Here is a 26,369-nt window from a genome sequence, read left to right on the forward strand (position 1 = left end):
TTCACTGCCTTAGCTAGTAAGGTCTCTAAGAACAAGGATATACATAATTTTATATCTAGAAGGCACATCTAATGGAATGTACAGAAAGTTCTTTATGTAATACTTTGGCTCTGAGAGTTGAGCAGTAGGCAAAAAGTGACACAAGAGGAATGGAAGTAGCATGTGGTGATCTTCACAGGCCTCAGTGATGTTCAAATCTGCCGCTGCTCAGGACCCGTCTTCCACTTTCACATCTCTTTCATGCTGTTGCAATGAGAAACCTTGTGGAAAAGCATGTGGCGCTTCTATAAAACTGGAAACTGCAGAAGGAGACAGAGAAGTTATAAAACATCAGTAACTACTTAAGAGATGTTATTATAAAGGTAATTTCAAGACTAGGCTTGCATTTTTTTTTAACATTTTGCCCAAAATTATACTGCCACAGTCTATCTGAATGGCTTCATTCATGTGATGACCACACATAAGAAATTATTGGAGGGCTAAAAAGCATCCTTTTTTCAGAACTGCAGTTCTAATTTTTAGATCATTCATGCTTAAATATGAATTAGTTCAATCAGCTATTGTTCACTTAGCAGAGGAAATTTCTCTGGGGAAATACCAACACCAGAGAGAGGACAGGGATATCAAAAGGGAAGAGGACCAAATTATTTCAGAATTTTGTTCAAGACAAAATCTTCTGTTTTATCTAAGCAGTAAAAATATTAAAAATGAACTTGGAAAGGATAGCAGAAGGGATCCTTGCTATAATGGAATTACAAGTATTCTTGACTGTGGTGTGGTCACATGAATATAAAAATGTGATAAAATAGCAAAGACCTTACATAATGAGTTCATGCATAACCCGTGAAATCTGAATGAGATCAACGAATTGTATCAATGTCAATTTCCTGATTATGATCTTGTACTATAGTTATGCAAGATTGGAGAAAATTGGGTGAAGGGTCTCTCTTTGTTACTCCTTACAGCTGCATATGAATCTGCAATTATCTTAAAACAGTATAAAACAAATGCACTGGGCAGTATATTCTTATTATAGCTGGCTGGGTGGAGGGACGTGGGGAGGGTCTAACTAATTTGGAAGAGTTAGGCCTGGAGTGGTGGTCATCATCGTGGTTGAAAGTCAAGTTTCAAGTGTGAAAGCTATCAAGGGCCATGATTGCTGGCTTTTTTTTCCCTTTAATGTTATTTAAAATTAAAGAAGAATTATAGTGGAATGAGGAACAGATAAATAAAGGATGGCAAGAAGTGGAAATCAGTACTGAACAGTCCATTTTCTTCTGTTCCAAAGCAGTCTTCTAACAGGTAGTCTTAAGTATGTAAAGGAAAGGAAATAATTGGGTATTTGATATTACTAAACAGTATAGTATCTTCTTATAGGTCCCCTTAAAGATGCCAAAGCTCAGGCATAGGATTTATTCTTATAATATGTGAGAATATGAGAGCAAGGCTACTCTTCTATTTTTCTATTCTTACTCTCTCTCTCTCTCCTCCCCTCTCCCACACATACACACACACACTCACTATGTTGACAGGTAACAATCTTGACTTAAATCCAGTGTTTCCTTCAAGCCTATTGCAGTAAAAGAAATTAATGATCCTTAAAATCTGATTCTACAGCAAACAATTCTTCAAAGAATTTGCAGCATATTGTCAACATCATTCTTTGGCACATTCCTGTTTTTTATTCTAAGCATTTTACTAGTTCGGTTTTTAGGTGACCAATAGCAATGATCCTGTTTTAAGAATCTGAATTTTGTTTGAAAAGGTCTTTCCAAATAAAGCAATTTAATTCTGGTAGAAAGATAATCTGTTGTCTTTAACACTTCTGGTCAAATGGTTCCAAAGCTTAGTCTCCATTATTCATGGAAATACTATTGAAGCAATTTAAATGAGTGGCCATTTAGCACTCAGTTTTTATTTTTGATAACTGACTTTTCCACCTTTGATAACCTTGTTATCATGCAGTTTAGTGTTCATTTAAATTTGCATAGTAAAATGCTGAACCAGTGTTTCCCTCTGTCTTTTGACAAAGATTGACTCATTTAAAGATATGAATTGAGTTTTCAGTTCATCAAAATACTTTGTACCTGGGGGTTCTCTAGTCTCTCCTCTTACCTTTGATTTGTGGTGATGAATTTTAACCTTCCAGGCCCTGGCTTTGTTTCCAACATAATGCATAGCACAGAGACATTCAATCAAGGACAGTGCCTCCCTCAGATTTCCAAACTGTATTTTCTCACTGCAAGTATTCTTTGTTAGAAAAAGGGTTCTGCTCTGACCTATGACTCAAGTTGATCGATATTTACTAATTTTTAAATCTTAACTTTAAAAAGCAGGTAAAGTACCTTACTATGAGGCCAGTATAAAACATCTTCATTTTCTGTGGAATCCATAGTCTCATGTTATTCTTCCAGTTACTTTTATAGCTTTTATTTTCATTTTTTGAAGACTTCCCTACACCTGGAATTTGATCATCACTGGTTTGAACATAGTTCACCCAGCTTCTAGGCTGTGCCTCCTATTTGCCTCATGAGCTCACCTATATGAGCTTTCTCTCTCCAGCTAGAGCTCACATTCTTGAGGAGCAGAGGCCACGTTTCTGATTTCCACCAGTGCCTCCCCTGCAGCACCAACAAAGCTCTCAACATGGCTTTATTTTGTGTAATTGACTATTTACCTCTTTGTGTAATTGAACTATTTACCTCTTAACTATTTTCTTCCCACTGCCTATTTATTTCCTGTTGTTAGATAAAGTGTAGGAAGAGATACATGTATCTCTCAAGTCACAAATAAAATGTGCATCTTTATTTTGAAAAGGGAAACTCCTACCAAGAGCTTTCACTGGTAGCTGGTTACAGGTCCCCAAGAAGTTCTTGTCGTGGGCTTACATAGCATTTTACATTATTTCATGGTAACTTCACAACTCCCCTTAGTGGTAGGTTTTCTTTTTTTTTTTCCAAGACAATGGGGGAATAAATGGAATAAATGGAAGAAAATGTCACCGTACATACAGGACAACAGTCTTACAGTGATGACAGGAAAAATGTCAAAAAAGGTTTTTTTCTTTAAATATTTTTTCATTATTTTTAATATCCCAATTTTTAAATATATTATTTTAATTTTACTCTTTATTAATTTTTTCTGTATTTTGCTTCTTATGTAGAAAACTATCATTACCTTCATTTTCTTATTAAACTCAGCAGTGGTTTCCCTATGCATTACTCTCTGTCCTTCTATTTGAACCTATAATTAGTGCTAGAGTTAGTAGTTGTACATCTAAGATACTTAAATCTTTGGGCTGTCCATGTGCCAACTGAGACCTGAATCTCAACAGAGTTGCAACTCCAGTTAAATGGACTCACCCAGGGCAACTAACAGGGAAGAGGTGATGGACAAACAACATACCAAGGAACCAAGAGTGCCTACAACTGCAAGCAAGAGAGTCCCATCCATCAGATGTATGGGATTGAAGCCTCCTCAATTAATGATGGAGTGGGCATTACCCTCCCAGAGTCCTCAGGATTGGGAAACAAACTATGGACTAAAATTAATTTAATTGTATTCTACTCTAGACTTACTGAATTCCAGCCATGGAAGAAATTCCATTGTTGTAGAGACTGTGAGCCATGGATGTTATAGGGTCAGGGAGAGGGAAAAACAAGTATAATAGAGGGCATTTTTGGGACTTAGGAATCATCTTGAATGACATTAAAATGACAGATATAGGCCATTATATATCTGGCCATAACCTACAGAGTCGAACGGGAAGGAGTGTAAATTACAATATCCATGCTTAGTGGCAATGCTCCAAAATGTGTTTATCAATTGCAATGACTGTACCACACTGATGAAAGATGTTACTAAAGTGGAAAAACGTGGCCTCACATGGGAAGGGAGGCAGATGGGAATCCCCTAAATATTCTCTGTAACATTTATGTAATTGAAGTATCTTAAAAAATTTAAAAAGTAAAAAAAATCAATTAAAAAAAAATGTAAGGTAGGTTTTCTTTTTGACTTCTGAGGAAATTAAACCTCAGGGAGATTTCCCAGCCCAGGAAATCCAGGTCTTCTTGCTCTAAGGAGAATGTTCATTCCAGTAGACCACATCTGGTCTACTGGAAGTTACTCTACAATCACCTCAGATGAGCCATTTGCTGCCCCTGCCACCCCTGGAAGCATGACATACTGGTGTGGGATAGGAGCCATCAACACAGAAGTATCTACCTATAGTTTCCTGGGCATCTACTGAGATTCAATTGGATTCTCTAGAAGTCACTTTACTGCTTCAGGACCAAGATGGCTGGGGACATGGGAGGGTAGTACAGTATAAGCATAGCTTAAGCACTGGAAAAACCTGTCTTCAGTTTTTGCTGATTCATATAGTTGCATCAGTTCTAAATCTACCACTAGACTGTAAATGCCTTATGGGCTGCAAGCATGTTTCATTCTATTTAAGTGTTCTTAGAGTCTAACATAGTGACTGGCACACAGTAACAAAAAATATTAGCTGAAAAAGCAACTATTTTTGACACAAAATATAATATTCCATCTTTACTTCAAAATTTTAGAATATCATATAAGAATACATGATTAAAAAAAACAAAAAGAGAAGATCTTTTTGTAAATAGCTTGGTATTTAGATTCAATATATTCTCCTGTAAGCTCACCAAATCCATAGTTTCTTCTCCTTAACTCAGAAAGGTCTATGTACAGTCATACCATGTTAAATCTAGGCATTGCCAGTTATGTAAGACAGGGCAAAAAGAATAAATTCAGGTTTATGCAAGGATTATTAAAAGGCTGAAAAAGAAGGATCAAAATTTTGAATGTTCCAGGTTTAGCAGGAATTAAAAAGTAGCTCTCAATGTATGGGTAGGTAAATTTTAATCTCTGTATGATGTCTAGTCACTTGTTCCGTTTTCATTTTGTTTCTTAAAGATTTATTTATTTTTTATTTATTTCTCTCCCCTTCCCCACCCCCCTCCAGTTGTTTGCTCTCTGTGTCTATTTGCTGTGTATTCTCCTGTGACTGCTTCTATCCTTATCAGCGGCACCCGGAATCTGTGTTTCTTTTTGTTGCGTCATCTTGCTGTGTCAGCTCTCTGTGTGTGTGGCCCCATTCCTGGGCAGGCTGCACTTTCTTTCACACTGGGCAGCACTCCTTACGGGGTGCACTCCTTGCGCGTGGGGCTCCCCTATGCAGGGGACACCCCTGCGTAGCAGGGCACTCCTTGCGTGCATCAGCACTGCGCATGGGCCAGCTCCACATGGATCAAGGGGGCCCGGGGTTTGAACCGCAGACCTCCCATGTGGTAGACGGACGCCCTAACCACTAGGCCAAGTCCGCTTCCCTCAAGTCACTTGTAAACCACACAAAACCCAAATGGTATAAGGTATAACAGTGGTCCCTTTGAAATTATTTCCCAAGTATTAATTTTAAGAAAGTCAAGACACATTGCAATGACGGATACAGGCCATGACACATTTTGTCATAACCTATAAAATCGTGCAGGGCACAGCGTAAGCTATAATGTAAATTACAGCCCATGGTTAGTAGCAATGCTTCAAGGTGTATTCATCAATTGCCACAAGCGTGCCACACTAATGAAAGATGCTGTTAATGTGGGAAAGTATGGGAGGAAGAGAGAGTGGAGCGTATGGGGATCCCCTATATTTTTAATGTAACATTTATGTAATCTAAAACTTCTTTGAAAAAAAGAAAAGAAAGACAAATATCACTAAGTGCTGTAAGGCCCAATTCGAGCAGAAGCCCATGGCACATTCAAGCCCCCCTGCAAGGACGCTCTCTCCTAAACCCTGCCCAGTGACTCTCAACTAATTCTTTCTTAGAAAATGTGCAAAAAGGATTTCCACGGAAGTCTTTGGAGATTTCTTGTGCCCTCATGTGTGTAATAGGTTGGGTCAAGTAACAATGAAGGAAGAAGAAAGAATGAGGTTTTTGTTTTATATATTTTTCTCCTTTTGGTCATTAGACAGAGTGAAAAAAAATGTAGAGTGAAAAGCAAAATTATTACCTCACCAGTGATATCAGCGTTAAATTAAGATCATATGTTTGGCTTTGGCATCTACAATCTTTTGATTATTGAAGATATTTTTGCTAATGCAGTACATTCGTAAGAAAGATTTTTAGTGTATACTGTATATGTGCACCAACTATGAGACATGCATTGGTAAAATGATAGATGTAGAATTTGCCTCGCACTAAACTCATGTTTTTCAAATAGCTCTTTATAGGAAAAAAAGTGATGTTTAAACTACAATGGTAGAACATTATAATCTGCCTTATATTACCTTAGATTATAGTCCCATATTTTAAAAATAATGCTGTAAGCCACTCAATTATGTATTCACATCTAAATTACATAAATTGGAAGATTCGGGATTATGCAGAAAAAAGAATTATTTTCACAAAAGCGAGATTTCACTGTCATGGCTTAAAAGAGATGGCTGTGAAACAAGTTATGCTATAGATAAAAATAAACCAAACCAACATGAATTTTTAATAAGCAAAAGAATTTTTATGGAGATATTAAAAACAACTATTAATTTGAATCTTTTTTGTTATGAAACAAAACATCAGTGTGTCTGGCCATGCTGTATGTGTAATACATCTTTCTCTTCCTGATAGGTCCTTAACACGTACATTGAAATCTCTACAGACCTGGAAGAGGATCTCAGCCTGGGGAAAGCCTACGAAGCAATGGCCAAGGTCCTGCAGAGGTAGGTTAGCACACCCTTGTCTTGCTGTCACTGTGAATTCACTCAACTGTGAAAGGCTTAAATTGTTTGAGGTCTGTCGCTTTCCATTACTGTCTGCTTAAATTTTAAGCAGTGCCCTTCTTAAGTGACCCTTTCTTCGTAAGTTATTTTAAACCAATAAGGTATTTTAAAATATGCATCTAACCTCTTCTTTGTCTGTTCCTCCTTTGTATCATTTTCTTTTTGGTTTTCTGTAAGTTTCCTGGTGGCCTTGAGTAACAGGGAAAAATCAGGTCACATCTCAAAGGTTAAAAAAAGCAGAGAGCACAGAAATATATAGCACGCTTCAGTAACTGTGGTCCACCATAACCTTCTTTGAGAAAAGTTTCCATTTATGGTTCAGTCATGTTTCTTCCATTAAGACATCTGCCCTTTGAGCATATCTGGATAAACAACTGGATTCAAAAGCAACATTCCCTTTTTTTATTTAAAAAACAGAAATGTTTTGAAGAGTACATGAACAACTTCTGATACACATAGTTCCATGGTAAAAAAAAATGATTTGCCCATCCTGCATTGTACTGTGATTGTTGAGTATTCCACTTAATCATTAAATTACACAGTAGTAGTAGTATTTAAGCCAGGATAGAACAAGATTGAAAAGTTCTTCAAGGTAGAGGCTTGATTTTTGATATGTTATCTTGTATCTGAGCTATCGCTTTGTAAGTAATAGTGGATAAGGATTATGTAGCCCTAAATTCTAATTTCTTCCCATTTGTTATTCAGTTGTAAATACACATGGGTTGATGTTTTAAAAGGTAATACTGTTATTTGAAAGGCATTTAAAACAATAAATGCCCAGCAAATTGAAAGTGGAACTGTCATTATAAAATAAGTGTCATTGCCAATATAATAAGTATTGCTTAAAATATTAATATCAGTGAAATGGGAGGTGCCTGCAAAATATCAAATAAAATTCAGTCACCACTGGGTAACTAGTTTAGGGACACAGACACATAGATAAAGAGAGTATAGAAACTTAATCAAGGGAAGCCAACCTAAGCAGAGAGAAGCCAGGCAAACAGTGAGTGTTGTGGTCCCTCCAAATACAGGATGGTAGCTAATTGGTGGAAGAGCAACTCAGCTATCCCTTAAAACTTTTACTTTACAAATAACAGTGAGGAAGAAGGCAATGTTAGAATATGAAGAAGAGATTGGCAAGTATTCAATTCAGTGTCTATTTGGAACAAACTAAATCTGTATTCATGTGCTAAGTTCATTTTCACATCAACAAAAACTCTCCGGTGATTATTAAATTATTTTATTTACTGTTAACGCTACCCCAGATCAGTGGAAAATTGTTTGATTCTTTGTCTTGCTTAGTAATGGCAGACCTGGCCTGAGACTGTACAGCAAAGTAAGTACATCCTTTAAAGCATGTTTATAAAATAATTTCTACAAAATGACATATCCAGTGGATCCTAACATAAAGGAAACAAAACTCCAGGGAAACATATTTTCTTTTATTATAAGCATTTAATGAGCACCTATTATATCAGAGGAAAACACAAGGGCATTCTTGGTTACCTATGATCTCTGTAATTATTTTTGAAACTTTAAGGGCATGCGGCTGTCTTCAAATAATTCTCACCTGTTAAACCTGTGTCTCCTCTGGAATATTTTAGCTTTTGCCCCAGGATTTGAATTCCTGGTCAACACAGGGGAGGGTTGAACAATTATCTGGTAAAGTTTGGCTACAAAGACAGACAATCTAAAATTTCCATTTGGCTGCTTAAGAATTATTTGGGGGAAGCAGATGTGGCTCAAGCAGTTGGGCACTCACCTACCACATGGGAGGTTCTGGATTCGGTTCTCAGTGCCTCCTAAATAAGATGAGCAAGACAGCTAGCTGCACAATGAATTGATGAGGTGGGCTGGCATGGCGAGCTGATGCAACAAGATGGTGCAACAAAGAGACAATGAGGAAACACAAGAGCCACAACAAGCAGAGGTGGCACAAGCGATTGGGTGCCTCCCTCCCACATGGGAGGTTCTGGGTTCAGTTCCCAGTGCCTTCTAAAAAAGATGAGCACACAATGAACAGACATAGAGAGCAGTAAGCAAGAGCAAACAATAAGGTCAATCAGTATAAACACTGGGGGGAGGGGGTAATAAATAAATAAATCTTTTTTAAAAATCTGCTTGCTTTAAAAAAAAAAAAGGAATTTTGGGGGGCTTAGGCCTTGGGAAGTATACAGGTATATTTGACATATGATTTGGTAAGGAGGGATGATTCTGCTCCAACATTCTCAACAGCCTAGCAACCTGCCTCAGGGCAAACATAGAACAAGAGGACTTGTCCCGGTCTTACTTTTCTGCAATTGAAAGAATTCCTATCTACTGAAATACCAATAAATGCCCAGCAAATTGAAAGTGGAACATCAGTAATGTGTATTGTAGATATATTTTATAATGTTATGTAATACACCCAAGAGTCACAGGAAAAACGTGTCCCAAGCCCGCCGCAAGTTTCCCAACCTGAGCCTGCCATTCTGCAGTGCTGCTGTTGGTTAGGAAGGAGTGTCAAGCCTCAGGACATTCTTTTGCTGTTAGTAGAAAAGTAACTTGAGAGTATGGTATACTAACAGGCAGATGTTTCTAAGCCAAAAATTCAGTGCAGGTAGGCAACAGCACTGAGGGTGTCTGTTAGCCTTATTAAATCAAGGGCACTAATTACTAGTGTTGTTTTGACATAGATTTTATGGTCATTTGTGGAAATTTTGACTTCTAAGTCTTTATGTTCTTTGCTATTGATGTAGATATTCCTCCCTTTCATTATCCTATACTGTTCCCCTCAGGTTAGGCACAACATGCAAGAAATAGAACCGAGCCAAAAGAAAGGAAACAATGGTGGCAGTGGCTGGGATATAAATCAAGCTGCATCTGAAGTTTAGCATCCCCTCTAAATATCTTTTCCCTAACCTGTGCAATTGCACAAGTTTCACTAATGGTAGCCCTATCTCTATAAACATATTTTATCTCTTTAAAGGAAATGGAAGAGGTAGCCATGTCTATGATAAGTGTGTGTCTAAGGCCATCAGCTGAGAATGCATGAAAGGTGAATAAGCTCTAAGCCTGGCAGCTTCTAAAATGGTTATAAAAATTTATACTGAGACTTCAATTGAAAAACATACTACCTTCCCTCAAGATGAGGAATTGCTAATTCAGAGCCAACCATTTGATAATGCTGGACCCAGCCCTGGCCTTAGCAGAGATACTGATGAAGCTTTTTTGTTTGTTTGTTTGGCTTTTTGTATGAATAATATTAATTATGCAGGTATTTCTGCAGCATAACAGAAAGTAAGAATTTACAATGTCTTTTTGCCCTACTTTAAATGCAAGTGGAAAAAAAATTGATATTCTAAAATGATCACCATTACCTTTTAACAGAGCTGTAAGAGCCAGGATTTTTTCAAACCAGAATTATGGTCCATGAAACAAAGAAAAAGTAAGTTGAGAAATTACCATATAAATATGAGTAGTATATAGACAGTTGAATTAAGTAAATACAGAGGAAATAATGCCTCAACTTGCTTTCTGCATTTTTTTTTTTTGCCTCTTTTACTAAAGTAACTTTTACAACTCTCCAACCTAATCATGACGGTTTTAAAAAGAAACTAAGGAAATTTTTTTTTTTAAATGAGAGACGTTCAAGACACACTGGTCACAGCTAGCCCATGCCCTGGGTTTCTTCCATACCAACTATAAATTTTTTTGCAAACTAAGTTTAAAGTATTACCTAGAAAACTTTCCACAGTGGATATCTTTAAATCAATCAGTACGAAGTTTCAAGTGTGAAAATTACCTTTCTGTTATAGCTGAAAATTAATTTCTTCTTGCTTGAGAGAAATGACATGCTCTAGTAATTTTCATAGATTCTTTAAAATGGAACATCGAGGCTTTGATGTGAAATTTCCTAAAAGAAGACCAAAAATATACATCAAAACATTTCTATTAATTCATGAAATTAAGAAAGGCTTTTTACATTTTCTCCTGTCACTGATTCCATTTGCCTTATTACTTTCATCTGTGGCCCACAAACTTGGTGGCACAATCAACAAACCCCTCAGTGGCTGTTTCATCTCTGCTCTATTTGATTTCTTCTCTCTGAGTAAATGATTAAGTTTTCATGCATTGGTTCAACCAAAATCTATGTTCACTCAACCACATCCTTTATTGATTACTTCTACTGCAAACAGTAGGCCAAGTGTGATATACATAATTGGACAGTTGTCAGGGGATGTGGGTGTTAACAGTCCTGTTTTCCCAGTTGGAAACTGGAATCACCTTGATACACAAATATTCTTCACAGTTTCATTCTCATTCTTTGGACCGAGGAGTCCTGTTCCTCAGAATATATGTTTTTAACTCTCTAAGGTCTGGTTGAATGAATTTAGTGATTATGCCATATAATATGCTTTTTGAGTTGCACCTGTGCACTGCATATAGAAAACTGGAATTAATGTTTGTCTAACATTTTAACCTTGTCCTTTAACTTATACAAATAATCTGTAAGAAAATATTTGAGTTTTTCCTTCCAAAGGAAAACTGACTTCTAAATCTATTGCTAACTTTTACATTTGGAAGTCTTTTAATCAACATGGATTGTTTATATTTCAGAGGCTATATTAACAACTTTGCTGGCATGGAATTGTAGGTATCTGTGCAGGGGGTTAGGCTATAATAATAGACTCTTCCTGTGCCATTATCTGTTAGACCAAGTTATAGATAATTTTGAATGTTTTAGAGATCTATTGCTCCTTTGGGAAAAAATAGCTCAATTTTTCCAGCAATAGTTTTATTTACACTATTTTAGATTTCTTGTTTCCTGCATTTGTTTGTGTATATGGTTGTATATATGTGTGTGTGCTGTGATTTAACAATCCTCAGCAGGCTAAATCTAATCCAAAACATACTTTCATCAAAACCTATCACCTTGAAGAATCATGAACATAAATGAGCTTTGGTGAGTCCATTTTAGCTAAAAAACAAACAAACATAATAATAATTTTCTCTGTTTTTAAAGTGATATGCAAAAAAATTCTACTTGCTTCTTTTTCATCTTTTGTGAGTATTACAGTTCAGAAAAGAGCTTCCAAAGTTATTAATTTCATTAAACAATATCCACACATTTATTCAAAATTCTAAATAGCATATTGGTTTATTTATCAATATATTTATTCTCTTGGGCTCTCGCAATACCACTTTATTTATTTTTTATTTTTTAAAAATTTTTAAAGAGTTATTTATTTTTTATTTATTTCTCTCCCCTTCTCCCCCTCCCCCCCTTTTCCCTTCTCCCCCCCCCCCCCCCCCCCCCAGTTGTCTGCTCTCTGTATCCACTTGCTGTGTGTTCTTCTGTGGCCGCTTCTATCCTTATCAGCAGCACCAGGAATCTGTGTTTCTTTTTGGTGCGTCATCTTATTGCGCCAGCTCTCCGTGTGTGCAGCACCATTCTTGGGCAGGCTGCACTTTCTTTTGCGCTGGGCAGCTCTCCTTACGGGGCGTGCTACTTGCACGTGGGGCTTCCCTACGTGGGGGACACCCCTGAGTGGCAGGGCACTCCTTGCGCGTATCAGCACTGCGCATGGGCCAGCTCTACACGGGTCAAGGAGGCCGGGGTTTGATTCTGCGAACCTCCCATGTGGTAGACGGACGCCCTATCCATTGGACCAAGTCTGCTTCTCAGCAATACCACTTTAGTTGTTCTACAAAACAAATCTTTAAATTAAAATAATGAGTACATCTCTAATTTTATTATGCACCAAGGAAGTCTGGCCGTGCATGCATTGGAAAGATTCCTCAATCAATCCATAATTTTTCTGATAATTGAGCTATGCCTAAGTGTGTAAAAAGATTATTTAAATTTTTTGTGGAAAAGTGAGGACAGAACCATAAAAATCAGTATTTACAATTTTGGGAACATGAAATTACATTTTATTTCTGATATGGTAGAGTATTCTTTTACTAATAAGATAGGGGAAAGAAGATATTTGATAGTACCTGATAACGAAACAAAGAAATGTTTGTTCTTTGGCCCTGCCACCTAATAAAGAGACACCAGGACTTTATGTGGATGTTTTATACATTGTAATTTCAAATTTTGGCATTTAATTCATTGCCAAATGAAAGACTTTCAAAAATAATGATTGAGTAAATTGAATTTTCTTCTGTGCTCATGGTGGACAATATCACGTAGAGAGCTATGGACATGATTGCCTTTTATTTCACTGAGGGATAAAAATAATAGCCCTCATTTACTGAATCTCTACTACATGCCAGGTGATAGATAGATTGATAGGTAATTTATCATCTCACAGTAATTTATGGCCATTTTAAAAATAAGAAAACTGAATTGAGAAAGAGTACACATATGATCAAAGTTGTTTAGTTACAAGGCTAAGCTTAGATTCAATCCTACATCTTTCTAACATCCATCATAGGATGCTGTAACTTTTAAGTAACCTAACTTTTTTTACACACAAAAAACAAACCACAGCTTACATATCCAAGTGAATGTTGTCCCTTTCAAATCTTGTGGGGTTATGCAAATTGTACTGCTAATCCTGCTGCTACATATTTAAAATGCTCTTATTTGAAAATACTTTCTGAGCTTGTGACATATTCTTTTGAATAGCCTCAATAGCCATGCATCATTATTTCAGAGGTGGGTTTGATCTTTGGAAACAGCCAGAAGAATTTGGAGTCACGTTTGGAAAATACAGTGAATAATCTCTATGGGTAACCCCATTTTTTCCCCTCACAAAATTCATGAAATTATTTATAAATGCAAGATAACAACATACTCTGAAGGGGTTTCCCTAATGAGGCATTCCACAAATGCCATCAGCCTCATCGTTAGATGGCCCCTCCGAAGATGACCATTGGAGGAGACTGTGCTTGTTTGCATACTGAATATGTCTGGGCAATTGGAAATGCAGATGAAGAGGACAGGCAAAAATCAGGGCTAGAAGTGTAGATGTGCCAGGCATCTGCATTTAGCAATTAGTCATACCACAGCAGTATATGAAAGTACCCACAGGGAGCGTTTAGGTGGAGGAAGAGGGATACTCAGGACAGAATTCTGGAAAGAGTCAGTTGTGGATGTAGGAAGCCTCAAATTCAGTCAGTAAGAGAGACAGGCAAAGTGGTGAGAGAAGTGAGACAAAAAGAGACAGGTTGTGGGAGCTGATGTAGTTCAGTGGTTAAGCACCTGCTCTGCATATACAAGGTCCAGGTTCAATCTCCATGACTCCTGAAATAAGAATTTAAAAGAAAGAGAGAGGAAGAGAAACTGGATGAGAATATCAGACACTAAAGAGGGAAATAGATTTTGAAAAAGAGAGGCTGGCTAATAGTAGTGACTTGCAACCTCTGGGTGAGGGGGAAGGAGGGAGAAACACTGGATTAAAGCAAAGAGCCCGTGAATATGTAAGCATACCAAGCATTTCCTGAAGCTTAAAATTCATAAGTGTTTCCCACAATGCGTAATATTACAATTTTTCAAATTTATATAGATGCTTCACAATCACTTCTGTATTCCCTAGATTTGCTCTACCTCCCAAACAATAGACTTGCTCTTGTGGAGGTATTCAAATGATGTGCTCCAAGCTTCAAAGCAGTAAATACAATTCATAGTGTCCTTGATGTTAATCCCATATTTGTTCTTATATATTCATCTCTCCAAATTGAAAGTGAAATTCTTAAATGGTGGGGACCATGTTCTCCAGCATCTAACACACTAGGACACCTGAAAGACTGTCGAACATTTCTTAACCTTACAGAAATATCCAGGAGACAGAAATTTATAGTCACAGACTCCAAATATCCAAATAACTGTCCTCACAATTTACCTGGATGCTTTCTCAGTCATGTGTACTTCATAGTGTTTCCCTTCTCGAATTTTCAACCATTCCTTCAGGATGGAGGAATAGAGTAGGGATGAGAGTGGACTTACTGGTGTTCTGCTGAGGAACTACTGTGATTTGTAGGGGAAGAAATTGTAATAGTGATGTGGAGAGTGTGGCCACGGTGGCTGCTGATGGTAGGGAGCGGGAAGAAGAGATATGGTGTGGGGGCATTTTCAGGATTTGTAGTTGTCCTAGGTGGTGCTGCAGGAATGGGTGCTGGATGTTGTGTATCCTGCCGTGGCCCACTGGGTGGACAGGGGGAGAGTGTGGACTACAATGTGGACCACCGTCCATGTGCTGCAGCAGTGCTCCAGAATGGATTCGCCGGGTGCAGTGGATGTGCGGATGTGCTGAGATTGTGGAAGAGGTTGATGTGGGAGGGGTGGGGTGGGTGGGGTGGGGAGTATATGCGGACCTCATTTTTTTAAATATAACATTTAAAAGAAAATAAAGAAGAAAAAAAAATATATATGGGGGAAAAATATATATATGAATGCAAGGGTGACTGGGATGCACATTTTCTTGCAGGGAGCAATGCATTGTTGCTGGCTGCTGAGGAGGGCGGAGAGTTCTATGATGAGGTAGGGGGAGGGCTACCTGTAGCCACCAGGAGGAGCCTAGCCCTGAACCGTGATGTGGGAAGCTGACACTGGGTTCTGCTACTACCAGACTAGCAGTGTGAACATTGTGATATTGTCATTGAACCATCAGCTTTGAAGTTTAAAAACAATGCAGAAACCTCAACCAACAGTCCAAAGAATTCTTCTAGAGCTCTACAAGTACTTACTTCAGTTACCAGATAAAAAAGTAAGAACCAGACTTTCACAGGCATTTAATCATTGGCTGAAAGTTCCAGATTATCATGGAAGTGACAGAAATGTTGCATAATTCCAGTTTACTCACTGATGATATTGAAGACAACTCAAAACTGCGATGTAGTTTTCCAGTGGCACACAGCATTTACGGAATTCCATCTGTCATCAGTTCTGCTAATTATGTATTATTTCCTTGGTTTAGAGAAAATCTTAACCCTTGATCACCCAGACACAGTGAAGTTTTTATCCACCAGCTTTTGGAACTCCACCAGGGACAAGACCTTGATATTTACTGGAGAGACAATTATACATGTACCACTGAAGAAGACTATAAAGCCATGGTGTTGCAGAAGGCAGGTGGACTATTTGAATTAGCTGTAGGTCTCATGCAGTTGTTCTCTGATTACAAAGAAAGTTTAAAGCCACTACTTAATACACTTGGGCTCTTTTTTAAAATTAGGGATGATTATGCTAATCTGCACTCCAAAGAATATAGTGAAAACAAAAGCTTTTGTGAAGATCTAACAGAGGGAAAGTTCTCATTCCCTACTGTTCATGCTATTTGGTTGAGGCCTGAAAGCACCCAAGTGCAGAAATCTTGCACCAGGGAACTGAAAACATAGATATGAAAAAGTACTGTGTACATTATCTTGAGAATGTAGGTTCTTTTGAATATACTTGAAGCACTCTTAAAGAACTTGAATCTAAAGCCTATAAACAAATTGATGCACGGGGTGGGAATCCTGAACACTTAGTGGCTCTAATAAAGCACTTAAGTAAAAATGTTCAAAGAAGAAAATGAATAATATTAAGCCATTCTTGATTGGGCCTTACAGCTTATTTTAGTTTGTGTATGTGAGTGTGTGTGTTTTATTATCTTTTAGTCTATCTTTTAGAAATATTGGACCAGGTTGTCAGTCTCCAAAAACTGAGTGCAGAAGGAGTGATGCGAATGAAGTCGTTTCAATTTAGAACCCTCTGTACATAAAATCATCATACTACAAAAATGAAAGAATCCAAAAGAGCTACATTTAAATGTCTAATTTGAATGTCAGAATGTGCTGTGGTGGAACATTGTGACCAACTCTGTCCTAATAATCTTTTGGTTCTGTCAATAATGTAGACTTCAGCTACCAGGAATTTTTATCCAGATGCTTCCTAACTTAACTATTTTGTCAATTCCCAATTCATCTACCCCAGTTCCTAGAGGCCAGGACTTAAGACTAGTTTCTGTAGCTGGCTGGCCCAGATAGGAAACTCTTTTCTTTTTTTTCTTTCTAAATGTTGCAGCTTAGACTTTCTCATTTACTTTCTCCCTGGAAACACCTTCTCTAAAGTTTTCTGTGAAAAGGCAGACAGCACTCTGATTCTTTACTTTAACCTCCAATTTTTTCTTCCATTCTTCCCAAATCCATAAATTCTGCTTAGAGAGGCTGTACTTAGTGAAATTGATTTGTTCCCCCAAGTTTTTTTTGCCTTCTAATGTAACTTATTTGTGTGCCCCAAAACTGATTAGTATCTGGGTACAGCACTGTCTCTCCATTTGGGAAGAAAAGGAAAATGGCAAGTGGAAAAAGTATCTTAGGATGGAGCCTTTACCTTTTTATATAGCCCCTTCATAAAGGGCTGTTTGGTCACCTCAAGTACAGAAGCAAGGAAAATGCCCTTTTCCACCCTGCATACCATCACGACACCCCAGGAAGGCAATAGGTGCTTGAGTGAAAAGGGAAGTAGGCATCTTTATGCTCTATGATTAAAGGAAGGAAAAAGTGTAAACCTGAGATGCAGTGCCTGACTCAAAAGTAGCCAAAGCTATACTAGCAGGAACTAATTAATTAGCTTTATATAATGTCTTCCTTAATCCTGGCTCTTAGCCCTTTTGTGTAATTTTCAGCTCCACACCCCTGGAACCATTCTATGGCCCAAGAGTAGAAAAAAAGAAAAAGAGTCCCTGATTCCTGTATTAGAAGTGTTGTTGACATCCCAAAATCAAAGTTCGTGTTCCCTTTGAAACATATTTTGCTTGACTTGTTCTGTAGTGTGTGTATCTAGGGCCTAATCACCATATACTTGCATGAAAAAATTCTCACAAAGCACTCAATGTAAATCTTTTGTTGGATGCTGCCTGTACTAACTTGTAAAATAATTAGAATCTTCCACCCTAACAATGATGAGGAAACCTCTTCTAAAAATCATGGTTATTTGTGCTATAGTTTGGAAATATGAACTTTGTGTCCTTAAACCCATAATATTTTTTAAAAGCTTAATATTTATTCACAAAAATCTAATGCTTATAATGTTATGCATGTTTGCTTTGTAAGTTCACAACTTTTACTATACACTTAATTGTTTATGTATGTTCATATATAAATGATATAAAATAATAATAAAAGGGAGTGTTGAGGGAAAATACTTTGGTTAATAGTAATATTTTGACAATGCTCTTCAATCATTAGTTAAAAAGGTTTAACAAGAATGTAAGGTGTTGGTGGTAGGGTGAGGTATGAGAGTCCTGTATGATGTTATATATGTTTGTTTTATAAGTTCACAACTATTAGTATACACTTATTGTTTATGTATGTTTGTGTGTGGGTGATATATTTCAATAGATTAATTTTTTAAAAATCTAATGCTCACTCTGTGGACAGAAATTAAAATATTTACAAGTATAAATATTGTTTAATTAGAATTATTCCTTACCTCATCAAATTAATTTTGGCCTAATGCCAAAATGTTTTGTCATTTTTGTCTTATCTTTGTCAGTGGCAGAAATGTTTAACATTGAATTGGGGCTTATAAAAAGAGTCATTTTACTACTGAATAATCAAAAATCCATTTTTTCACTTGGTCTATAGTCACAGCTGTTAATATGGAAAGAAATATGAGTATAGTTTAAATCCAATAAAATATGAATTAATTCATCTACCCAGAAAAAAATATGAATGCCATGATTTTTCTGTAAACCTATGACTTCTCTCATGAAATTAAATAAAATTATATATATACACACACACACATATATATATATGAATGCCAAGCCCTTAGCTAGAAATTGTATGTCTTTCAGAGTATTTTGTCAGAATTTAGTGACAGATGAGATTTCACTGCTGAAGGAAACTTGTAGGAACAAAACTGGCATTCACTTTTTATAAACTTTTAAAGATTATTTTTTTAAAATAGCTTTGTTAAGGTATAATTTACTTGCCTTATAAAATTCACCTTTCGGCAATTATTACATGATAGTGCTATTATGAACTAAATACACTGTGTAAACTCATGGAGTTAATAATTAGAATATAGATCACCAGAAAATAGAAGGAGGGTAGAGAATGGAAAACTGAGGGTTAATCTGTGCAGAATTGTTAAAAAGTTTGTTTGTAAACTTTTGGAAATGAATGGAAATGGTGAAAGCATATCATGGTGTTTGTAACTAGCAGTGCTATTGTATGGGTAGGACAGTGATTGAAAAGGAAAGTCTAAGGACATGTATATTACAGAAAGAAAGCTAAAACTAAAAACTGTAACATGGAACTGTAAAAGATAGTAAAACCTCATGTAAAACACATATATGGGTGATATTGCATATATAAGACTGTTTTTTACAAAATATAAGTACAAATGTACTAGAGAGAAGGAAAAAGAATAGCAACTATGAACATCAGGCAAGGCCTAGAGACATTGAGAGTAATGAGTTTTGTTTATTATTATTATTATTGGAATAATGAAAATGCTCTGGAAGTTATTGGGGTGATGAATGCACAAATGTGATTACACCGAATACCATTGGTTATACTCTTTGGGTGGATTTATTAATATGTATCAATAAATTTTTTTTTAAATACTTAAGAAAAATATTTCACCCTTTTGAAGTATACATTTCAGTAGTTTTTAGTATATTCACAGAGTTGTGCCACCATCATAATGATCTAATTTCAGAACATTTTCCTGTTTCCAAAAAGAAATTCCGTGCCCATTAGCAATCACTCCCCATTCTCCCCACTCCCCAGCCTCTGCAACCACGAATCTATTTTCCTTCTCTATGGATCTGCCTATTCTGGATATTCCATATAAATGGAATCATAGAATATTGACCTTTTTAACTGGCTTCTTTCACATAGCCTGAGTTCAAGCTTCATTTGTGTTGTAGCATGTATCAGAACCTCATTCTTTTTTATGTCTTAATAATATTCCGTGGTACACATTTTGTTGATCCGTTCATCAGCTGATGGACATTTGGGTTGTTTCCACCTTGACCTATTATGAATAATGGTGTTATAAACATTTGTGTACAAGTTTTTGTGTGGACATATGTTTTCATTTCTCTGGGATATATACCTGAGAGAGGAATGCTGAGTCATATGGTAACTGTATGTTTAACTTTTCAAGGAACTGCCCAATTGTTTCTACAGCAGTTGCACCATTGTACATTGCCACTAGCAGTGTATGCAAGTTTAAAAGGTTGTTTTAAGTTTTAACTCCCGTATGATCCTGCAAAGACAAGCTGAACTTTTATTATTTAATATTTACACATTAAATCTCATTAACCTGATAACCGTCTTGATTTTCTAAAACAATGACACAAAATAACTTCTCTTAAGTTGACATTGAGTTGGTACTCCAATCATTTTTTTAAAATTTTGATTTATTCTAGCCGAGGAGAGACAACCGAAGCAATTAAATACTTGAAAAAAGTTCTGAAAATTGCAAGAAACAATTTCCAAAACCTAGACATTGCGAGAGCAAGTACAATGCTTGGGGACATTTACAATGAAAAAGTGAGTATATGTGTTTCTTGGTTTTAGGGAGAGAAATTTGCAATTTTAAAATTCTTTTCTCTTTTCATCGTCCACTTCCCACAATATCTTATTCAAAGTGACCAGAGTTCCCCTCCTGGACTCATACTCTTAATCACTACAGTATTCTGTTATTTGTCATAAAAGTTAGTTTGATGATTTCAGAATTCTTTAGATTTTAATTAAGAAAATTGGGTTTGAGATTAAACTGAATGAAAGAAACATATCTTTAGTTCCTGATATGGAAAAAAGAGCTTTCAAACAGCATCTCATTTCTTTTCTCTCTTCTGCCCCTCTCTTGCTTCTCCTCTCTCATTTGCCTGCCCTCTCCTGCAACTCACAGACTCATATCTTAAGCGCCATCCAGGCTCCTGACAATCTCACCCACTTTCTTCTCTCCCCCTCTCATACCTACCCCTGGCTCCTTTGTCTCCAGCTCCTTTCTTTCCCATACTGCTCTCCCATCCTCCCTTGTCCTCTCCCTCTCCCTCACTTTGTTTCCCTGCTTTCTGTGTGCTTCCCCCTGATCTGTTGCCCAGGGACACTAAAGTCTTTCTGATTTGTGCTCTGCTGAGTCGCATTGCTGTGCTCTTCTGACTTCTTTCCCTTGCTCTCTTGTTCATTTTGTTTACTTTTCAGAACTCAGTGGTGAAAAGAGAATAGGCTCCTGCCTTCATGCACCTTACAGTCTAATGTGGAAGCTTATCCTATAGCAGCAGACTTGGCATTTCTAATAAAGATATACAGTGTTACTATTTCAAGGCTTGTTCTTCAAAACAGAATTAGAAAAGAGCACAAATCATCTTACCCTGCCACCAAACAATGCCCCAAGCTCAGCCTTTTCCTATAACATGAACATAGAATGCAGCCTAAATGTTCCTAGTTACAGAAATCATAAGAAAAATAAACCAATGAACCCTTATGAGAGATATTTTTATATTTGGATATTCTTAACATTTTCACCAAGAATTTGCATCTCATCAATTTGCATTTTATTCTCTGAATTTTAATTCTTAAAAAAAGAGTTTAATGTCTGTAGACTAGAGATATGACATAATATCCAAAGGCTGTATCAATGGCCAGAAGTTTAATTTTTATTTTTTTGGAGGTACCAGGGACTGAACCCAGGACCTCATATATGAAAGCAGGTGCTCAATCACTACGCTACTGGTTTTCTTGTTTGTTTGTTTTGTTTTTAGGAGGTACTGGGTATAGAACCTGGGACCTCATACATGGGAAGCAGGCATTCAACCACTTGAACAACATCCGCTCCCCAGGAGTTAAATTTTATAAGTATACTCCTAATATAAATTTTTTGTTTTTTTTATTATTAAATCTTTTTTTTCTAATATAAAATTTGGAGGAATCCAGTTTTCCATGCTATCTTTAATGACAACCTTCAAACATATAAATTGATTCATACATCTTAGTGATTCTTTATATTTAATGTAATAAATGATAACTGATAATTAGTATAGTATTTAGTAGATAATACCATATCAGGATCTTTTTGACATCATAGACCTCAAAACAAAGGTTGATTTCTTACTAAAATTGTTACAATTATTTTTAGTTTTTGTGTATTACTGTGATTGTTCCTGGAAATTTCCTCATGTCAAAGATTCACTGATGACTTTTCAGAGACTGAGTTGTTAAATAGCTAATAAAACTATGACTTGAAAAGGTATTAGGTATTAACAGAGCAAATTTATTAAAACTAAGTAATAATAATTTATTTTCCTTCTCATGTTTTTGAGACAAAGCACTGCTTTGATGATGTCCTGACTTTCCTTCTAGTTTTACAAAGACATTTCCTAGGAAAGCATTGACAATGAATTATTTCCTGTCTTCTTAGTTGTTTATGGGTTTCCTAATTGTATTTAACGCCTTTCTTGCAGTTGTATAGCTAAAGAATTTCACATGCTATTGGTACCAGATGCTATCTATTAGATTCTATCTTGAAGGAGCCTGTAGCAGGGCAAAGAGGATGTACCCTGAAGTTACGCCCAGGTGAATTCGAATTTGAGCCTAGCCCTTTAATTGCGCTAGACTAGTTAATTCTTTAATTTTCAGTTTCCTCATCTTTCAAATGCCAATAACAAAACACCTTGAGACATAATCATATAGAATTAGAAAATTTTAAATATGCATGGTACCTGTAGGATTTCCAGCACATGCTGGTTACACAATAGTACTTAGCTTCTCAATATCTCAAGCTTAGATCTCCTCAACTCCAGACCCATATCCTGCTGCCTACTTGACACTTCCATTTAGATTACTTCAAATGTATTCTATTAAAAACTGAACTCACCTATCTTTCCCTAAACTTTATTTCTCTACCAATTTAATGTTCAACCATGATAGAAGATTATTTAGGTATTTTCTGGAAAACCTTCTCAATCTATGAGCTCCTCTTACCTGACCTCATTCGTACCCATGGCTCTAAATGCCACCCATATGCTGATGGCTTCTAAATTTATTATCTCCAAACCTGATCTTTCCTTGGTGAAGCAGGCTAGTAAGATAGGGAATCAATAGATGGATCTGGAACCTGGCAGAGAGTCCATGTGAACATCAATAACCCCAAGATGGCTCCCCAAGATTCTGCCACTCAGCAGACTTCCTCCTGAAGCCAGAAAAAAGCCCCGGATATTCCCCAAGGACTTTGTCATTGGGTCCTCCTGGGAGATTGATGGGAGAAATTAGTATAAACGGTGAACAGCAGGAACTCCTTCCCTGACATTAGCAAAGGGGTGGGATAATTAACAGTTCAAAAAGTCACACTGAGCTGAGTTCTTTCTCTCATACACTCTCTTGCCTGTGGACCCATTCCTGCCCTCTGTGCCCTACTCTCGCCATTTTTCCTCTGCCATGTGGCCATGCAAGTAAACTTGGGCATTTATAACCTATAATGGGGAATTGTAGCCTGTTAATCAGCCCACTTTGTCACTTTTCAACACCCTTCCTCTCTACCTGGGACCCCTGCTCTGTCGTTTTCCCCCATTTCTCTTCTCTCCCTACCTGAATAAATTACTGGCCTAACTCACCCAGCGTGCTCTTGAAATTCATTTCTGCCGCAAAGCCAAGAACCTAAATAAAATCTGGTAACATTGGGACTACACACTTGTAACGCAGACTTCCCGCTTGGTACCACCACCTGGATGTCTAATCGATAAATCTCTTTAAACATGGCCTGAACACAGTTGATACCCCCTCCCTTAACCTGTCCTCCCTGTTTTCAGAAATGGCACCATTTTCATCAACCCAGTTGCTCAAACTAAAAATCTGGATGTCCCTTGATTCTTCTCTCCTCCTTGTTTCATATCCAATCCAAAAGAAAAACCCTGAGCATTATGCCCCCAAAGCCTAACCCAAACTCATCCCTTCTCTCTCTGCCTCTACTGCTATCTCCACATCAGTTTATGGCACTTTATTTTCTCACCTGGACTACTGCAGTAACTGCCTACCCCTTTTCCCTGCGCATGCTCCTTCCTCCTATAAACCCGTCTCTATGCAGGGGCCAAAGTAATCCTCTTAAAATGTAAATTAAGTCTGGTTACTTCTTTGCTTAAAATCCTTCCATTATTTCCCATTTTTCTTAGAATACAAATGTAAATACTGAAATACTCTCTCTGAGATGGCTCATGCCTATGTCTCTGAACTCATCACCTCCTACTCTCCTCCTAATCCTCCCTCCACTAGAGCCAAATTGTCTTTTGTGAAGTTCTCCATCCTTCCATGCTTGTTCTTACCTTAGGCCTTTTCCCTTAAAGGGAAGGCTCTACCCGGACTGCTCTCCCATCTGAACTCCCAGTTGCCTCTTCTTGTCATTCAGATCTCAGCTAAATGCCTCACCTTCAGAGAGCCCTTCCCATGGTAACTGCAATAAAAAGTGGCCACCAGATCACTCTTTACATAGCTACGTATCCTGGTAACTCTTATCTGATAGTGTTCTTGTTTATGATTTTTTTCTGGTTATTGTTTAATTTGGCTAGAATATAATCTTAACAAGAACAGGAACCATATCCATCTTGTTTATTATTTTATTCTCAGTGCCTAGAAGAGTACCTAGCATAGAATTGCTGAGCAAAAATCTCTTCATTGAACCAATCAGTAAATTTGTAACCAATTTTTTCTATCATTTTGAAATTCCAAACTTCTACTTCAGTTTTGTACACTATTTGAGCATTTTTAAAATGTGTCCTGAATCTTTTAAAAGCAAATCTAATATTACTGCTAGTCTTCGACCTGGCTTCAAGGTCTTCTACCAACTGCACTCATCATTTCTACTTTCATATCACTTATTTGATGTATTATAATGATAATCTTTTTAAAAATGTTTTCATGTTAATGTATATACAATACAATATTTCCCACTTTAACCACTTTCATATATGCAATTCAGTGAAATCACCTATATTCATAATCCTGCACTACTATCACCTCCATCCATTACCAAAATTTTTCATCAACCCATACAAAGGCTCTGTATATAACTGTATGCTTAACAACAATCTCAAAAATAATATTTTATATATATATTAAAAGAAAAAAAGAATATTATAGACCTCTCTACAAAAACATTGGCGCTACCATTTTCTGTAATTACAGTGTCATTACAATTGAAGTTAGCACATTTAAAAAATCTCCTTAAATCTAATTAGCTTACCTTTTACTATATAATTATGAAAGATGAGGCACCCATCCTCCTGATATGATCTTTTAATGGACTGTTAATTGAATATAATTTAATGTAAAGTGGGCAAATGAGTACGTTTTATAAAAATTCCTGTGTATTGGTCCTTTATGAGATTCCTTTCTCTAGTAAGATTCATAGAATAGTCACATATTTAAAATGATGGTAGTTCCAACACTAAAATACTAAGAAAAATGGGTAGGAAATGATCAGTACTGAGAAAAATGTCCATTTATTTTGAGCTTCCCCATTGGATAGAGTGACATTATAGACACTAAGAGAATCTGGTAAAAATTAGAATAATGCATGAAAATTCTGTATTGAAATGCAATAATTCAAGCTTTGTTGCAGTCTATGATGTCATCAAGAACCTGTCCTGGAATTATCTAATAAATGTTGACCAGTGATATTTATAACATTAAGTCAAGTTGTCTCTTTCAATAAGATGCACTTCTGAGGTATATAACTTCATTTGTATATTTCAAATTTGTATTTAAAACTTCCAGCATTAATTATTGTACTCTTCACACTTTTATACTGGAATAAGAATTAACTGATAACTGAAATAAACTGTTGAAAATTGGACAGAACGTTTGGAGAAGGGATTAAATTTAGATATTAAACTCTTTAAAAATCAGAACTCTGAAAATGTAATATACATTAATAAAATTTCATTCCAAAATATTATATATAAAATGTTTGCATCTGAGAAGAATTAATGTTGTGTTAATAGTTTTTAAACTAGAAAAATGTAGGTTGATACAAGTTGTATAGCAGTTGTTTATATAGGTGTGTGTGTGTGCTTGTCTAAAGACTGAGTACTGGGTACAATGAGGGCAGGCAAGAATAGTTTTCTAATTATAATTCTATTTTCAAAAAGAAAAAACATTAAAAAGGGAAATTTTAAGTTGTATATATGTTACTAGAAGGATAATTTTAAGAAAAACATAATGAACCCTTTGTAAAGGATGGGCTGTAGTTAACAGTACAATTATAAGAATGTTCTTTCCTGAATCATAACAAATGTACCACACTAATGCAGGTCTTAATAATAATAATTATTAATAATATATGGAAAATCTATATTTTATGCATTATTTTCCTATAAACCTACAACTTCATTAATTAAAAAAATAAAAGAAGGAGAAAAAAAGCACTTGTTAAGTAAAATTCAATCTAAGTTTTAAACATATCACTACTTCTACTGGTAGCAAGTTCACCCACTTCACTGTAATCTCCATTCACTGACGTTAGATTGATGTATAATGGTTGCCCAATGAATGGATGGATGGATGAGTTAATTCTAACAAATATACATTTTTTAAAAAGAAATCTGGAAATTCAAATATATGCAGACATTTATTTATGGCTCTGA

At 36.4% G+C, this 26,369-nt stretch overlaps 1 protein-coding gene, 1 long non-coding RNA gene and 1 pseudogene across 5 annotated transcripts in view; 2 read left to right on the forward strand and 1 right to left on the reverse strand.

Moving 5' to 3' along the window:
* On the reverse strand, positions 1–25,192 carry LOC131275190 (uncharacterized). Its single transcript, XR_009182619.1, has 4 exons — positions 24,968–25,192; positions 24,051–24,178; positions 10,586–10,696; positions 1–299 (listed from the first exon to the last, which is right to left on the reverse strand). It is a non-coding gene; the product is annotated as an uncharacterized lncRNA (long non-coding RNA).
* The window catches only part of TTC29 (tetratricopeptide repeat domain 29), a 271,916-nt gene that overhangs the window by 108,927 nt on the left and 136,620 nt on the right, over positions 1–26,369 (forward strand). For all 4 annotated transcript variants that reach the window (XM_058284999.2, XM_058284958.1, XM_058285030.1 and 1 more), the window contains 2 exons: positions 6,650–6,741; positions 20,157–20,280. In XM_058284999.2, coding sequence (XP_058140982.1) covers positions 6,650–6,741; positions 20,157–20,280 — 216 coding nt within the window. The remainder of the gene's footprint in view (positions 1–6,649; positions 6,742–20,156; positions 20,281–26,369) is intronic.
* On the forward strand, positions 15,420–16,311 carry LOC101445285 (geranylgeranyl pyrophosphate synthase pseudogene; annotated as a pseudogene).

This window comes from Dasypus novemcinctus, chromosome 1 (genome assembly GCF_030445035.2).
Source record: "Dasypus novemcinctus isolate mDasNov1 chromosome 1, mDasNov1.1.hap2, whole genome shotgun sequence".
Classification (NCBI taxonomy): Eukaryota; Metazoa; Chordata; class Mammalia; order Cingulata; family Dasypodidae; genus Dasypus; species Dasypus novemcinctus.